General features: G+C 39.4%; 1 protein-coding gene across 3 annotated transcripts in view; it reads left to right on the top strand.

Annotated features, from left to right (window-relative positions):
* Positions 1-18,051, top strand: part of POC1B (POC1 centriolar protein B) — a 104,199-nt gene extending 86,148 nt beyond the window's left edge. For all 3 annotated transcript variants that reach the window (XM_067697513.1, XM_067697510.1, XM_067697511.1), the window contains 2 exons: positions 12,955-13,173; positions 16,523-18,051. In XM_067697513.1, the coding sequence (XP_067553614.1) occupies positions 12,955-13,173; positions 16,523-16,627 (324 nt within the window). In that variant the 3' untranslated portion in view covers positions 16,628-18,051. The remainder of the gene's footprint in view (positions 1-12,954; positions 13,174-16,522) is intronic.
* Positions 18,052-18,314: the final 263 nt, after the last annotated feature.

The following is an 18,314-nucleotide window of genomic DNA, read 5'->3' as shown; positions in this document are numbered from 1 at the left end:
TGCATAAAATATTCTTGTTGATTCTATATGGAAGAGATAATAAGAATGAATCCCTTATTCTGTAGGCCTTTGGGGTATAACAGCAGGATTCACAAAAGATGTAATGACTACTTGTTTTCTCTTTGGAATTTATAGAAAGTTTTATTGGTATTCTACTTGTCTAGAATACTGGGATTAGAATTTTTAATTTTATATTAACTCAGAAGAGAGAGTACTAATTCTAGTTCACTGACTACCTGCTGTCTCCCTCCACCTCCCCCAGATAATTCTGGTAAGTACTTTATCATTAATTAAAATTTATCTGGTGCAGTGCACAGTTCTAGACTCAGCATAAGGCATTACAAGACAAATATTCCTTTAAGGGATGCATAGTTTGTTTGCCTAATCATGTAAATAGTGAAACATGAAAGGAAAGTTTTGTACAGATTTTATTTGTCCTAGCTGTATCCTACCTATTCATGGCTTCAAAATTAATAAGCTTCTCTGGAGATGACAGTAAAGATTAAAGACAAAGATAGATTTATGGCCTCGGCTGTCATTTTCAAGGGCACTGAATTAATCACTCAGATTTCCTAGTTGATAGTTGCATTGGGGCGGGGGGGTTTTTCAAGTCTTCTGACAAACATGAAACGTCCAATTTGGTTTGAAGAAGAAAAATCAAAGCCCTCAGTAAAACCTTATCCCCAAAGCCTCTTTTTCTCTCTTTGAGAAAAAGATGTATGATTTTTCCCAAGGGATAAACAGAAGGCTTTCTCCGCTCAGCGACTTTAGTCTGGGAGACACAAATTTCACATGACATTCTCTGATTTTATCCTAGAAGTATTTTTAAATCAATGAGACTGGATCAGGTGGGTATGTTCCTACAAGGATATACAATACACTGTGCAGATATAACATAGAAGAGATGTGGTTTTCTTCTTCAGGATTAACAGCCTTTTCTTCTTAAGAGTTTTAGAAATTGGGAACGAATCTTGCCTGTGTTGTGGTCCTGTGACAGCCCCACATGGGTGACTCCATAGCTCTTCATTCTGTTTTTCTGATTAATCCATCCACTTCTTGGTTAACACTGGCTTTTGATCTCAAGGAAAGAACCAAAGACAGAGCAACACTCTGAGTCACTTCTGAAAGACAGCCATCCTCTCTTGGTCAGATGAACTCAGTGACTGTCTAAATCCTTTGTGTTAACGGTAAACTCAGTGTAAAACCTCCCACACACTGGCCACCACTTCCTCTAGTCCTTCAGTTTTGATAATTCATCAACCCCAGAAGGACCTCCAGTCCACTGAGCCTCTGCCTTTTCATTGCCCACCTTCTGTGTCTGTGTGTCTCGCCTTTATGGGGTTAGATTCTATAGTCCATCATCGTAGCCATACGCTTGCCCCTTTCTCTCTCCATTGTACTCACCCCAAAAAACTTCAGCCTGGTTAAATCTATTTTTTTCTGCCGACTCTCTACCTACACCCAAGCAACTGAATTCGACTAGACTGCCATGCTGACTGATCTCCCTTTAAATTTATTTATACAAAGCTCCAGGGGCACTCAGTACTGCCTAGCAATCCATTTACCAAGTAGTTATCTCCTCACCGTCCTGTGACATCAGTGCTCTCTTTCTGTTCGATCTTTTCCATCAGCCCACGTTTGTAATGTATTTCCCATCTTTAAAAAGGAAAACTTCATTTGACCCCTCATCCATTTCCAAGTCCTGTCTCATTGCTCTGCTCCCCTTTATAGCAAAACTCCTCAAAAGAAAGGCATATATTCAGTCTTCATTTCTTCACTTTCTACTCTTCTGAATCCACTTCAGTTAAGCTTTTGTCCCCACCATTCCACTCATGTCAAGGTCCCAGTATTCATCCGAATTAGCCTTTCTATAGGACTTGATCTTAGTGATCACTCCCTTCCCCTTGAAACTTTTTCCTTACCTACCTTCGGGTCCAGTACCCCTCCTACCTCATGGGTCGTTAGTCACCTTTCCTGCTCCTTCTCTTCCTGCCTTCTAAAGTCTTTGCAGCTGTTCTCTTGTTTGGCTTCTCCCTCTTGTTTGATCATAGAGCCATGGCTGTAAATAGTTATATGCCGAATACCCCAACTCCAAGGAACAGAAGCTTCCGCAATTGGTACCCTTCCAGACCTTGCCTTATGTACCTCTTCACCTGGCTGTTCATTTGTATCCTTTATAAAAACTGGTAAATATATGTATATATATTCCGATAACTCCCAAATTTATATCTTCAGCCCCAACCTCTCCACAGAAATCTAGAATCATACATTTCCAATTGTATTCATGATTCTTCCCCTTGGAGGGCTCATAGGCATCTCAAACTTAACATGCCCCCAATTTAAAAATGCATCATCAGTGGAGCTAAATCATAATGTAACACGTTGCCCAGCTTTATTTTTCTTCATAACCATTGTTACTACCTGACATTACATCACATATCTATATATTTATTCACTGGAATATAACCCCATGTCAACAGGGTCTCTTTTTTTTTTTTTTTTTCTTTTGCGGTACGCGGGCCTCTCACTGTTGTGGCCTCTCCTGTTGTGGAGCACAGGCTCCGGACGCGCAGGCTCAGCGGCCATGGCTCACTCACGGGCCCAGCCGCTCCGCGGCATGTGGGATCTTCCTGGACCAGGGCACGAACCCGTGTCCCCTGCATCGGCAGGCGGACTCTCAACCACTGCGCCACCAGGGAACCCAACAGGGTCTCTTTTGTGTAATCATTTCTTGTGTTAGGCAGAGCAGTGGTCCGTAAAGATGTCCAAGTTCTCATCCCCAGAATCTGTGAATATGTTTCTTTACACAGCAGAGGGGCTTTGCAAATGTGATTAAGTTAAGGATCTTGAGATGGGGAGATTATCCTAGATTATGGTCCAATACAGTCACAATGGTCCTTACAGGGGAAGAGGGAGCCATAGGAATCAGAGGAGTAGAGATTGGAGTGATGCAGCCTAGAGCCATGAATGTAGGCAGCCTCAGGAGCTGGAAGAGGCCAGGACAGATTCTCCCCTAGAGCCTCCAGAAGGAACACAGCTCTGCTGACACCTTGATTTTAGCCCCATAAGATCTATTTGGACCTTCAGAACTTCAAGATAGTAAGTAAATTTGTGTTGGTTTAAGCCACTAAACTTGTGGTAATTTGTTACAGCAGTGGTAGGAAACTAATATACTCCTATATCTCTGGCACCTAGAATTTTCCTGGCACGTAGGTGCTAAGTAAAAACAATTTTGTTTGAATAAATGGTATGTCTTCATTGTTTTATATCCCATATAAAGATTATTGGAGTTTCTAATCCCTATTCTAATTGTTATTGTTGAAGATAAATGACCCATTCTTTCTTTGAAATTGCTTTTATTTTTGTCCAGGCAAAAGGTATTTTTTGTTATCCTGGTCTGTTTCAGGCAGGCATTTTATAAGAGTGTGTGTGTGTGTGTGTGTAGTGATTTAAAAAATCTCAGGGGCTTCCCTGGTGGCGCAGTGGTTGAGAGTCCGCCTGCTGATGCAGGGGACGCGGGTTCGTGCCCCGGTCCGGGAAGATCCCACATGCCGCGGAGCGGCTGGGCCCGTGAGCCATGGCCGCTGAGCCTGCGCGTCCGGAGCCTATGCTCCGCAGCGGGAGAGGCCACGGCAGGGAGAGGCCCGCGTACCGCAGAAAAAAAAAAAAAAATCTCAGAATGTCAGGAATGGAACAGACTTTTAAAGGGCATTCAGTTTGCATTTCCTGATCCGATGTTTGTATACTTCTCACAATATCCCTGATAAGTGATCATCCCTAGTCTACTTTAGAACCTTCAGTGATGGAAAACTCACTTTAGCTAGAGGGATCAAGACCACTTTGGGATAGACTTTGCTGACTTTGGTCTGTTTTGTTCTCTACTTACAGAATTAAATCAAAACTAGAAATGTTAAGTATAAGCCCAAACTGACTTATTTTAACCCATTTATTAAATATGTATCTGCAGTTCAGGTCACTGCTTATCTGTACACCTGAAGTACCTCCTTTTGCATGTTCACACTTGTCAGAAGATCCTTATGCTATTTCACCAGAAACCATCAAATACACTTTTGGGGGATAAAAATCAAGAAGTGATTTGCACTTAAGTGATAAATGCTTCCATTGCTCCCTCATTGTGCCTTTGAGGAGGCCTTTAAGATAGTAATTTTTAGTAGAGAATCGTACTGGCTTGACTTTGAGTTTATATCAATAGTTCTCTCCAAATACTGTCAAATTATTAATATTTACATTTTGAGGATGGCTCAGCAGATGCAGGACGGTCAGTTGAATTCAGTTCAACAAATGTTAAGCCCTGTATGTGTCTCATGCACTATGCTAGGCACCTGAGGAAGAAAGATGACCAAGTTATGGCTCCTACCCTCGAGAGTAATCCCCATGACCTGGTAGGGAATATTAGACATGAAAGCACAAATATAATGAGAAGTGATGAATGCTCTACTAATGGCATCAACAAAGACTTATGAGAGTGTATGGTGTTAGAGAATGTTCTAATTTCACTCCTTTACATGTAGCTGTCCAGTTTTCTCAGCACCACTTATTGAAGAGACTGTCTTTTCTTCATTGTATATTCTTGCCTCCTTTGTTGTAGGTTAATTGACCATAAGTGCGTGGGTTTATTTCTGGGCTTTCTATCCTGTTCCGTTCATCTCTATTTCTGTTTTTGTGCCAGTACCATAGTGTTTTGATGACTATAGCTTTGTGTATAGACTGACGTCAGGGAGCATTATTCCTCCAGCTCTGTTTTTCTTTCTCAAGATTGTTTTGTCTATTCTGGGTCTTTTGTGTTGCACACAAATTTAAAAATTATTTGTTCTAGTTCTGTGAATAATGCCATTGGTAATTTGATAGGGATTGCACTGACTCTATAGATTACCTTGGGTAGTATAGTCATTTTGACAATATTGATTCTTCCAGTCCAAGAACGTGGTATATCTTTCCATCTGTCTGTGTCATCTTTGATTTCTTTCATCCGCGTCTTGTAGTTTTCAGAGTACAGGTCTTTTGCCTCCTCGAGAGTGAAGTGGTGCCAGTGATTAGTTCTGACTTGCCAGCCCAGGCAGTTGAGTGGGTAAGAAGGAAGGGTAGTAGGAGGGGGAGAGAAGAGGCGAGGAAGAAAGAGAATAAATATAATGCATGAGCTTCCGTATGTAATTGGGCACCACAGTATCTTGAATGTCTCACTGTTAATGATGTAAATAGTAGTAGTTGAAATGTGTAGACCTTGATTGCATTGTTGAATGGTTAACTTCCCAATAAAAATTTACTTGCAGATGCCACAGTTTTCACTTTCTGTTGATGCATTAAAAGAATTCATTCTCTAATGTGACAAATGAAACTTTATGCATTAAAATTAATCATGGCATTTAAACAACCTGTTAAGAGTCGTTTGTCCCCAGAATGTAACAGGTTTTATATATAGCTCTCAGGACTATCAAAGTAGTTTGCATCAGTCAACTCTGTATTTTTTACTCTATTTTGTATGTTCAGAGGGAAAGTGGAGCCTTTTAACCTGTAGAGAGAAGGATTTCTTAGCCACACACATTCATTCTGTGCACTTGGTGAGGCTGTATTTCCCATCTTTGAGATGGCAACCATGAGTTTATCCAAGGAGAACTTAAGCGTGGTAACTGCCCTGCCATCCATTTGAAGGAATTGCTTCCCTGGAGAACTGTAAGCTCCTGAAGGAAGGTACCATATCTGATTTGTTCTTTGCTGTAGCTTTAATGCCTAAGTATAGGAGGCCTTCATTTGCTGAATCAATCAATGAATGTTATTGTTACCCTGCTGTACTTCAAGTGTCTGCAAAGAAAGTAAGAGGTAAGGGAACATGCGTGATTTCTTCCTTTTATGGACTTCCAAAGCATTTGTTCTGTTCTTACAGTCATTTGCTTGTGTTTCTTGCTTATTCACTGCTGGTATATGCCAGGCACTGCAGGGGATCCGAGCCTTGCTCTGTCTTAATTCTCTCCCCATAATAGAGACTCCTCCTTGATTGCTGGTATCACATTGTACTCACATTTAACATTGGTAAATGCTTAGTATGATGTCAGTGTTCAGTAAGCATTCACCCAAAAAATGAATATTAGCAACTCTGAAGTAGGAGAGGACCTCAGTGTACTGGGAGCAAGCAGGTACTGCAGCCTCATTTGCTAGACTTTTAATAACCCAGAATCTTAAATATATTTTTTTCCCTTTTCATTTTTTTTAAAATTTTATGAATGAGAGCATTGAAACTTCCCCAAGCTGTGCATCTTGTTCTTTTCCTGTACAAACAGGAAGCAAAGGCAGGCTTGGTCGGTGGGAAAGAATCTGCTCATATCTAGGTCCAAATAGCTTTGAGAGACCAGAGAACAGATCTGTCAGTTGGCTAATGTGGGATGGAGATCTCGTACTTTTTTTGTCTCTCTGCCCATACCCTTTTCCCTTTTCTATTCATTTTTATGTGTCATATGATAGTATATATATATATTTTTTTTGGGGGGGGGGTCCCAAACAAGAAAACTATTGTTAAGGTTATTGGGATCTTTTTCTGCCTAGACTGTCTACGGCCTTAAATCTTTCTTTGCCCATCTCCTACTGCCCTTTTTCACTAACCACCCTGACTGGAATCCCCCAGGGTTCGATGACCAACTTGTTAATTAGATTGAGGCTTTTCCCACGAAGGGCCAGAGCTGCTACTATAATTAGTTATATTTGCGACCATGTGTGTACATACTTAGGTATGTTGTGATCCGTGTAAAAAAGACTGTCCTGGTCATAGAGAGTTTGGTTTCCATCTGTGAGAACGGTGATAAACTCTGCATGTGAGTGGTTAACATATTCAAAAATATTTATGTTTCTGCTAAATCCAGGGGGTACAGTGGTCAGAAGAGTAGGCATAGCACAGTCTACTGAGGGAGACAGACAATAGAGAAGGAAAAGACAACTCTGATCAGTTACGGAAGAATCAGGAGGCCATGGTAGCCAGTAGACAGACCACCTTCATTAGGGTGGTCAGGGACTACTTTTCTGAAGATGTGACAATTAAGCTGAAATTTGGAGATCAAAAAAGATTCAGTCATGCTAGGAGGGCAGAGAAGGCACAGCAGAAGCAGTGTTAAAAAAAAAAAAAAAAAGTCTGTCTTTTGAGCAGGAATTATTTAAGGTGAGGATGGCTGTGCATGGCCATCCATACAATGTCCCCAGTCAGAGGTGGCTGCCTAGGACCAGCACCTTTAATTTTATTTTTAGATTTTTATTGCTATATGTTCGGAGGGCTTATTTGTTTTATTGTGGTAAAATATACATATTGTAAAATTGACCATTTTAACCATTTTTAAGTGTACAGTTCCCTGGCGTTAAGTATTCACGATGTTATGTACCCATCACCACTATTTTGAGATCTTTGTCATCATTTCAAACAGAAACTCTGTCCTCATTAAGCAATGGGTACATAAGCTCCATGTTTCTTCTCCCCTCCAGCTCGTGGTAACCTATACTCTCTCTGAATTTGCCTATTCCAGGTACCTCATATTAATGGAATCATATGGTATTTTCTTTTGTGTCTTGTTTGTTTTCACTTAGTATGTTTTCAAGGTTAATCCATGTTGTAGCATGTAGTAGAATTCTATTTATTTTTATGGTTAAATAATATTCAATTGTATGTGTACCACATTTTGTTTATACATTTATTTGTTGATTGGTACTGGGTTGTTTTTATCTTTTGACTATTGTGACTAATGCCACTATGAATATTGGTGTACAAGTATCTGTTCAAGTCCTTGCTTTCAGTTCTTGTGGATATATACTCAGGAGTGGAATTGCTAGATTGTATGCTAATTCTCTGTTGTAACCTTTTGAGGAATAGCCAAACTGTTTTCCAATCAGGTGACCATTTTATATTCCCACAGCAATGCATGAGGGTTCCAATTTCTCCACCAACGCTTATTATTTTCATTTTTTAAAGTAATAGTTTTTAATTTTATATTGGGGTATAATTGATTTACAATGTTGTGTTACTTTCAGGTGTACAGCAAAGTGATTCAGCTATACATATATATATATATATATACACACACACACACACACACACATATATATATATGTATCTCCGTTCTTTTTCAGATTCTTTTCCCATATACGTTTTTACAGAATATTGAGTAGAATTCCCTGTGCTATAAGTAGGTCCTTGTTGATTATCTATTTTATATATAGTAGTGTGTAGATGTTAATCCAAAACTCCTAATTTATCCCTCCCCCTGACCTGTCCCCTTTGGTAACCATAAGTTTGTCTTCAAAGTCTGTGAGTCTGTTTCTCTTTTGTAATTAAGTTCATTTGTATCATCCTTTTAGATTCCACATATAAGTGATACCATATATTTATCCTTCTCTGTCTGACTTACTTCACTTAGTATGATAATCTTTAGGTACATCCATGTTGCTGCAAATAGCATTATTTCATTCTTTTTTATGTCTGAGTAATATCTCATTGTATATATGTACCACATCTTCTGTACCACATCTTTACCCATTCATCTGTCGATGAACATTTAGGTTGCTTCTGTGTCCTGGCTATTGTAAATAGTGCTGCAATGAACAATGGGGTGCATGTATCTTTTTGAATTATGGTTTTCTCCAGATATATGCCCAGGAGTGGGATTGCTGGGTCATATGGCAGTTCTGTTTTTAGTTGTTTTTTTTTGTTGTTTGTTTTTTTTGCGGTAAGTGGGCCTCTCACTGTTGTGGCCTCTCCCGTTGCGGAGCACAGGCTCCAGAAGTGCAGGTTCAGCGGCCATGGCTCATGGGCCCAGCCGCTCTGCAGCATGTGGGATCTTCCTGAACCGGAGCACGAACCCGTGTCCCCTGCATTGGCAGGCGGACTCTCAACCACTGCACCACCAGGGAAGCCCTGTTTTTAGTTTTTTAAGGAACCTCTATACTGTTCAATTTTTTAGAATAGTTTCAGAAAGACAGGTATTAACTCTTCTCTAAATGTTTGATAGAATTCACCTGTGAAGCCATCTGATTCTGGACTTTTCTTTGTTGGAAGATTTTTAATCACAGTTTCAATTTCAGTACTTGTGATTGGTCTGTTTATATTTTCTATTTCTTTCTGGTTCAGTCTTAGAATATTATACCTAAGGATTTTTCCATTTTTTCTAGGTTGCCCATTTTATTGGTATAGAGTTGCTTGTAGTAGTCTCTTATGATCCTTTGTATTTCTGTGGTGTCTGTTGTAACAACTTTTTCATTTCGAATTTTATTGATTTGAGGTCTCTCCTTTTTTTTCCTTAGGAGTCTGGCTGAAGGTTTATCAATTTTATTTATCTTTTCAAAGAACCAGCTTTTAGTTTCATTGATCTTTTCTATTGTTTTCTTTGTCTCTATTTTTTAATTTCTCCTCTGATCTTTATTTCTTTCCTTGTACTAACTTTGGGTTTTGTCTGTTGTTCTTTCTCTAGTTGCTTTAGGTGTAAGGTTAGGTTTATTTGAGATTTTTCTTGTTTCCTGAGGTAAGACTGTATCACTGTAAATTTCTCTGCTTTTGCTGCATCCCACAGGTTTTGGAACATCGTGCTTTCATTTTCATTTGTCTTTAGGTATTTATTGATTTCCTCAGTGATCCATTGGTTGTTTAGTAGCATATTGTTTAGCCTCCACGTGTTTGTGTTTTTTAGTTTTTTCCTTGTAGTTGATTTCTAATCTCATAGCGTTGTGGTCAAAAAAGATCCTTGATATGACTTCCATTTTCTTAAATATACCAAGGTTTGCTTTGTGGCCCAGCATGTAATCTATCCTGGAGAATGTTCCATGTGCACTTGAGAAGAATGTCTATTCTGCTGCTTTTGAATGGAAGGCACTATAAATATCAATTAAGTCTATCTGGTCTAACATGTCATTTAAGGCCTGTGTTTCCCTATTGAACTTCTGTCTGGATCTGTCCATTGATGTAAGTGGGGTGTTAAAGACCCCCCCCCCCAATTATTGTGTTACTGTCAGTTTCTCTTTTTATGGCTGTTAGTGTTTGCCTTATATATTGAGATGCTCCTATGTTGGGTGTATATATATTTCAATTGTTATACCTTCTGCTCAGATTGATCCCTTGATCATCATGTACTGCCCTTGTCTCTTGTAACAGTCTTTATTTCAAAGTCTGTTTCTTCTGATATGAGTATTGCTACTCCAGCTTTCTTTTGATTTCCATTTGCGTGGAATACCTTTTTCCATTTCCTCACTTTCAGTCTGTATGTGTCCCTAGATCTGAAGTGGGTCTCTTGTAGACAGCATATATATGGGTCTCGTTTTTGTATCTGTTCAGCCAGTCTATGTCTTTTGGTTTGAACCTTAAATTCGTTTAAGGTAATTATATGTATGTTTTTATTGCCATTTTGTTAATTGTTTTGGATTTGGTTTTCTAGGTCTTTTTTCTTCCCTTCCTCTTCTCTTCTTGTGATTTGATGACTAACTTTAGTATTGTGTTGGGATTGCTTTTTCTTTTGTGTGGTGTATCTACTGTAGATTTTCAGTTTGAAGTTACCGTGAGGTTTTGATATAGGTGTGTGTGTGTGTGTGTGTGTGTGTGTGTGTGTATGTATATATCACACACAAGATTGTTTCAAGTTGCTGGTCTCTTAATTTCAAATGCATTTCCAATATATCCTGCATTTGTACTCTCCTCGTGATTGCTGGTTTTGATATCATATTTGTATGTGGATGACTTCTTACCTTTACATTTGCCTTTATCAGTGAGCTTTCCCATTTGTAATTTTCTAGTTGTGGCCTTTTCTTTTCTGCCTAGAGAAGTTCCTTTAGCATGTGTCATAAAGCTGGTTTGGTGGTGCTGAATTCTCTTAGCTTTTGCTTGTCTGTAAAGCTTTTGATTTCTCCCTCAAATCTGAACCAGAGCCTTGCTGGGTAGAGTATTCTTGGTTGTAGGTTTTTCCCTTTCATCACTTTAAATATATCATGCCACTCCCTTCTGGCCTGCAGAGTTTCTGCTGAAAAGTCAGCTGATAACCTTATGGGGATTCCCTTGTATGTTACATGTTGCTTTTCCCTTGTTGCTTTTAGTATTTTCTCCTTGCCTTGAATTTTTGTCAATTTGATTAATGTGTGTCTTGCTGTGTTCTTCCTTGGGTTTATCCTGTACGGGACTCTCTGTGCTTCCTGGACTTGGGTGACTGTTTCCTTTCCCCTGTTACGTAAGTTTTTGGCTATTACCTCTTCAAATATTTTCTCAGGCCCTTTCTCTCTCTTCTCCTTCTGGGACCCCTATAATGTGAAGGTTGGTGTGTTTAATGTTGTTCCAGACGTCTCTGAGAGTGTCCTTATTCCTATTCATTCTTTTTTCTTTAATATGTTCCATGACAGTGATCTCCAGCAATATCTTCCAGCTCACTTGTTCTTCTGCCTCATTTATTCTGTTAATTGATTCCTTCTAGAGTATTTTTCATTTCAGTTATTGTATTGTTCACCTCTTTGATTTTTAAATCTTCTATAGCTCTTTTTTAAACATTTCTTGTGCCTTCATTCTTTTTGTGAGATCTTGGATCGTCTTTACTATCATTACTCTTTTTTTTCAGGAAGCTTGTCTATCTCCACTTCACTTAGTTGTTCTTCTGGGGTTTTACCTTGTTCCTTTGTCTGGAACATATTTCCCTGCCATTTCATTTTATCTAACTCCTGTGTTTGCAGTCTCCGTTTCTGAGACTGCAGGTTTGTAGTTCCTCTACCTTCTGGTGTCTGCACCCTGGTGGGTGAGGTTGGTCCAGGGGGCTGTGCAGGTTTCCTGGTGGGAGGGACTGGTGCCTGCCCACTGATGGGTGGAACTGCATCTTTTCCCACTGATGGGCAAGGCCATGTCAAGGGGTGTGTTTAGAGATGGCTGTGGGCTCAGGATGACTTTAGGCAGCCTGTCTGCTGATGGGTGGTGGTGTGTTCCCACCCTGTTGGTTGTTTGGCCTGTGGCATCCTAGCACTGGAGCCTGCAGGTTGTTGGGTGGGGCCAGGTCTCAGTGCCAAAATGGTGACCTCCAGTAGAGCTCACGCAGATGAATATTCCCCGGGGCCTCCACCACTGTCATCCTTGTCCCCACAGTGAGCCAAAGTCAACCCCCGCCTCCCCAGGAGACCCTCCAAGACCCGCAGGTAGGTCTGGCCCAGGCTCCTGTGGAGTCACTGCTTTGCCCTGTATCTCAGTGCACATGAAACCTTGTGTGGGCCCTCCAGGAGTGGAGTCTCTGTTTCCCCCAGTCCTGTGGAGCTCCTGCACTCTAGCCCTGCTGGACTTCAAAGCCAAATGCTCTGGGGGCTCCTCTTCCTCCTGATGCCAGTCCCCCTGGCTGGGGCTCAGAATTCTCACTCCTGTGGGAAAACCTCTGTGATATAATTATTTTCCAGTTTGTGGGTCACCCACCTGGTGGTTATGGGATTTGATTATACTGTGAATGCACCCCTCCTACTGTCTTGTGTGGCTTCTTCTTTGTCTTTGGATGTAGAGTATCTTTTTGGTAGGTTCTCATCTTTTTTCGATTGTTGTTCAGCAGTTAGCTGTGATTTTGGTGTTTTCATGAGGGGAGGTAAGCTGAAGTCCTTCTACTCTGCCATCTTGTCTCCTCCCCATAGAAATCAAATAATACTCACCTTAATGGATGTGACTTTTTAAAAATGAAGAATTAGCATGTAACCACCTTTTTAATGGTAGAACACCTGATCTTTCAGACAGATACATACAATTTTATTGAAAAACAAAATCAAGGAGAATCGTGAATTTTGTCCATCCTTTTTTAGCCTTTTTTTCCTTCTTATAATTGTAATTTCCATAATTTGCTGTAGTTGAAGATGAACAATTAAATGAAACCTGGGCTTTTAAAAGAGGAATGTTGAAAACGTTAATATATATCATTTTAAAGTTTGGAAAATATAACTCTTCCTATCTTTTCTATGGTGTCAAAGACAACGGAGACCACTGTTCATACTCTACCAGACAAGGGTGAAGAGATCTGCGGATATTTCTTGAACCCTTCTTTAATGTCATCAGAATGTTCACCTACAACCTTGAAAAAGAAAACAGAAGAAATGAGTGACCTCCCTTCTGAGAATCAGCGAAGCATACCACTCGCTGTGACCGACGCCTTAGAGCATATCATGGAACAGCTCAATGTTTTGACACAGGTGGGTTGGCGCACTTTTCACTTGGTTGTAAGAAGTTTTTCTTTCTTAGCAAGGCAAGCTCAAAGGTGGTAGTTAATATAGCAGTGCCTGCTGTGCTGAGCCGCTCTAAACCTTATGGAGGCAAAGTCAGAGCCCATGCACACATATACACGTATGCATGTGTGCACACACACACACACTGTACTCTAGCATCTGAGGCCCACAAGCGAATAGAGGAGACCATGTACTTCATGCTACAAATGTATTAATTTGATTTTGGACAGTAATGTTTTGCCGTAAGAATTTTTGATGCCATGTATTCAGATTTGGACATTATCAAAGAAATATTTAGGGCAATAAGAAAAATGTATTGGGATTAATCATTTCGGTTAGAATGAAATTTTGGCATTGCTTTAGTTTTTCACTCTGAAGAAGTTCTCTCTGTCCAATGTTTAACTTCCCTCATTCCAAAGCTCCTTACATGATGCTCTGTTCTTCTGGAGGTGAGGTTTCCACATTCCCCTTTTAGAATATTACGCAGTCCTTTGATGCCAATATACTTTTGCAAGAAGGGATACCATGGATCTTAATATATCGAAGGTCTTCCAACTCTTGGTCAGGAAATACAGATGTCATTTAATGGAAGCGGTGTATTAAGATGGATACATCAGAGGTTGCCCTTCCAGTTCTGCTCAGTGTTTCCTTTGAAGAATTCTTATTGTTCCTCTTTGCCCTGGATCCTCATTCTGTTTATCAGACACTGTCCTAAATTATACAGAAAGAGGCTATAATGTGAACTAGAGAAGACGTCAGTTACTTTTGCAGAATAAATATTTCAAGTTGAAATTGCTCATGCATAGAAATCATCTAATTCTTATTCTCAACACTGGCTGTACATTCTAATCGCCAGGGCAGTTAGTTAAGAATCATCCAGACGTCCAGGTCTCATCTCCAGAGAATTCAAGGCCCTGGCATCGGACTTTTAAGGTTCCATTTTGGGTTAAGAGCCAGTAATTAAAAATTTTACCCTTTAGATAACATCTCAGGGCCTTGGAGTTAAGGGATGTGGATGGGGGTCATGACAAATTGTGAGAACGAGCCTTGTGAGACCTTGGAGTCGTAAGATCTGTTCAATGAAAATAATAGGAAAATCATCAATTTTTGCTTTGCAAAATTAATGGTGACTGTGTTTATCGGACTTTCCTTTCCTTTAAAAGGCAGTTTTTCTCTCAGCTTCATGCCAGCTTTAGTTTTGGTTGGCCTGTTTCCCAGGGCCCTGGCTTCCTCACCTGCACTGTCACATTGGGTGGCAAGTCCTCTTTAGGCTCTTTCCATCTTCTACTCTGTCAGCTTCGTGACTCATTTTGCCTTCTTTTTTCCTGATTTAAGGTTAAAATGGATCCCTTTAAACTTTATTGAAAGTCTGTAATTTTTTACTTTTAATTTTTAAGGACTGACTTTCCTTCAAATATGAAAAGTTAAAAGCAGGCACAGCACACTTGCAAAATGGGAACAATGTGAATCTGTGGGCAAATAACAAGTAAAATAAACACATTCAGATTCACTTTAATTACAGATGACTGAACATCTCCTAACCCAGTGGCAGTGCTTATAATTCAGTACAGATTGTAGTATCACTTTCTCATTATAACTTTTAAGATGGTTGGTAGGTGAGGAGTTAACCAGGGTTAAAGGTGTTGATGATACACATATCAAAAGCTTTTGCATCTTACATTGTGATAAGTATCAGGCAAAATGCTTGGCACATAGTAGGCACTCAAGAAATAGTAGAAAGTATTATCAGCATTGCCGTTAATTTCAATGAATCATCTATAGTATGGAATATGAGAGCAAAAAGTATTAGTTTTTTTTTTTTAAAACTGATTGCCTTCAGAGGCTGGTAGGGAATCAGTTGTAACCAAGCATTTATTATGCTGCTTTTCCTACATGAACTGTACTACCAGGTAACCAAATAATATATGAGAGAAGTGTCTTGTATAAATTATCCCAACTAATACATTTTTTAAATGATGGAATTAGAATATCACTGGCAATCTCTAAGAATCGATAGATCTAGACATTAAGTAGCTACTGACAACACAGAAAAAGAAGCAAATGTTATTATTGTGCCCTCCAAAGAAAGAATAGTCTTACCAAGGGATCTAACCTGAGTCTTACCAAGCCTTTGAATCCAGCTTCCAATTTAAATAAAATACAGAGGGTAGAAGAACAGATTAAACTGTACCCAGAGTACGCAGTCCCTAAAATCCAGACTGGTAGAGGCGCTGCAGGTCAAATGGCCTGAACCTGTCCAAAGACAAATTATAAAGAAAATAAATGGAGAGAGTAGGGATCTGTAGATTAAAAGACTTTAAATGACATCAAATCTTGAAAATGGGTAAGATATAGTTATAGTGTCTAGGGATGTACACTTGAAAGATAAAACCATAAAGACCTGCAGAAGAGTGATTATTATAATGGTCAGCATAGGGGCTGTTATGGGGGAAGGTGCACGCGAGGCACTCGGGGGTGGCTGGCAGAGTTCTAGTTCTTGACCTGGGTGTTGGTCATAAGGGTGCTTTTCTCGTGAGAGTTCATTAAGTGCCACATGTTTTTTGTGCAACTTCCTGAATCTATTTTATCGTATAGTTTTATTTAAAAGATAAAAGACTGAAGATGAAGTAGTCTATCACAATTAGATTTAAAAGTAGTCGCACGCGTGTGTGTAGTTATATACTCACGAGCTGAAGGAGTTAGAATAAGATTCACGAAGTCCTGTGTGGCAGGCACCAGCTTAAGCATTTTACGTGCCGTATTTCATTTAGTCAGTCTTCATAACAACCCTAGGAGTTGCTGTCATCTTCTGGGTGCAGAAAGGGGTAGCAGTCATTATATTTTCAAAGTAAGCTAGGTATCCAGCCGTCTAGTGTAATATAGGTATGGTCCATCATGGATTGATTGTGACAGAAGGACCAGTGATGCCATTTAAGTAGCGGTGGGGTTATGTGGCATTCCATCCCCACCTCCCACATTCCATGTCACCTGTGACACTACCTAACATGCCTCCTGTGGCCTGTTCTCTGGCAGCGATGCTTTAGAAGATCAGACTTCAGAATTGCCTACAGAGGCTTGATCATTTACTCCATTTTCCTCAAATGGTTCCTTTTTTTTCTTTTCCTCAAACTGCTTGACAGTGCTTTGCCTTGTGTTAGGGCACAGAAGTGGGGCAAGTTCTAGGGTTCATTTCTGAGCCAACCTCCTGGCAAAAGGGTGGCATTCCAGTTCTGAAAAAGATCAATGCTGAGATTATCATCATCATCCTCACCACCAGGTCACCAGGCATTGATTATTTTGTCCCCCTTTTTTGCAGACTGTTTCAATCCTGGAGCAGCGACTGACTTTGACAGAGGATAAGCTGAAAGACTGCCTTGAAAATCAGCAAAGGCTTTTCAATGCTATCCAACAGAAAAGTTGAATAGAAAGATATGAGCAGAGGCACGAGAAATGAACACATGTACACGTACTCAGGAAGGTAGTACAAGATGCTTTATGCAACACAACCATGTGCTAATTATCATGGCATTTCTTAAAAGGGTGAACAAAAGGCAGAAAAGGCATAATTAAGGACTAATTTAAACACACAAATCAATGCCGAGGACTAATTCAAATCATTACCATTTATGATTGCAGTAATAAAGTGATACACGTTCAAGTGGCTCTGTATTTTCCCCCATATTATTTTAAATGTCAGTTTTCATTAATAGTCCAAATCCTGCCAGTAAAGTAGTCAAATCTCTATTTCACTGTTATTCCAAATTGACCATGTTCAGGCAATTCCTTAAACACCTGGTGTACTTCTTTAGTGTAAACAGTACCCTTGGGGTGAAATAATTCACTTACCTCTAAAACAGCATTTTGTATGCAGAGAATGAATTAATGATCTGATTTGTATTTCTTTCTGTTAAAAAAAAATTCTTTACCTATGCCTTGAAAAGATGATCTCATACAACTCCCAAACCGCAGAATTTCCACAGCAAGAATACACTTATTTTAATTAGCAACAGCACATACAGGACATACGGCAGGGGGTTTCGATTTAATTTATGGTATACATTGTTTATTCTTTGACCAACCTAAAAGAAGAGTTAGAAATATGTAAAGTGTACAAATCTGCTTCCGTAGATGAATGCACTGAATGATTTGGGTTGTATCCAAACCTGTGATCTCAGTTTACGAAGATTAAGTTAGTGCAGAATCCTCAAAACCCAGAACGATGCAACAGCAATATTTAAAAATATTCACACATGTATGTTCACATTCTTCAGAAATGTTTAGGGTGATTTTTTAGCTGAATAAAGAACATTTGCATCATCTTCCTATTTTCCTTTTAATGAATTGTGATTTGAAACAAAATGAAAATGAGCCAGGCATTCTAAAAGATCTTGGTTTTAAATTAAGAATATTATCTTAAACAAAATAAGAGATTAAATTGAAAAAAACTGAATTCAGTTTGCATTTCTGTTAACCTATATCTAGAACAGAAGGTAGGAGAAGGCAGTCCACATTTATGATGCCTGTAGGCATATCATGGGGAAAATACTGTCTATGCTTTGGAAAAGAAAAAAGTCCTATTTAGGAGTCTATATTTAGAAATTTCTCAAAGCAATTTTGATTGTATTTATGAGGTGATTTTGTTTTATCATCTCGTGTGTTTTAAGTGACTTTTTAGATAATACTAAGTGTGAACTTCTAGACAGATTCAAGAGTTTATAAGACTAAGTGGCACTGTATTTTTATAACCTCATTGAGAAGACTAAGAAATGAAATGTCATACCAATTTTTATCTACTTTTTTAATGCTTCAAACAATAAAGACATTTTACCTTTAAAAAAGTTGTTTCTTTTTAAATGATTAAAATCTAGAAATGCTAAACTTCTTATCTAGCTCACTCAACTTTAACCTTCATAACAATCTCCTGGAGAAGTTGTCAAAACAGTTCCGGCCCTTTGCCCCGGGTTTATGATTCACTAGGTCTGGTCTGGTGAGGCCCAATAATCTGCATCTCTAACAAGCTCACAGGAGATTTAATGCTGTTGGCCTCAGGCCCACACTTTAGAAACCACTGACCAGCTATAGCCACTTCCTGCAACATGGTATTGCCA

This window comes from Pseudorca crassidens, chromosome 11 (genome assembly GCF_039906515.1).
Source record: "Pseudorca crassidens isolate mPseCra1 chromosome 11, mPseCra1.hap1, whole genome shotgun sequence".
Lineage (NCBI taxonomy): Eukaryota > Metazoa > Chordata > Mammalia > Artiodactyla > Delphinidae > Pseudorca > Pseudorca crassidens.
This window is presented reverse-complemented; position numbering and strand designations above follow the sequence as displayed.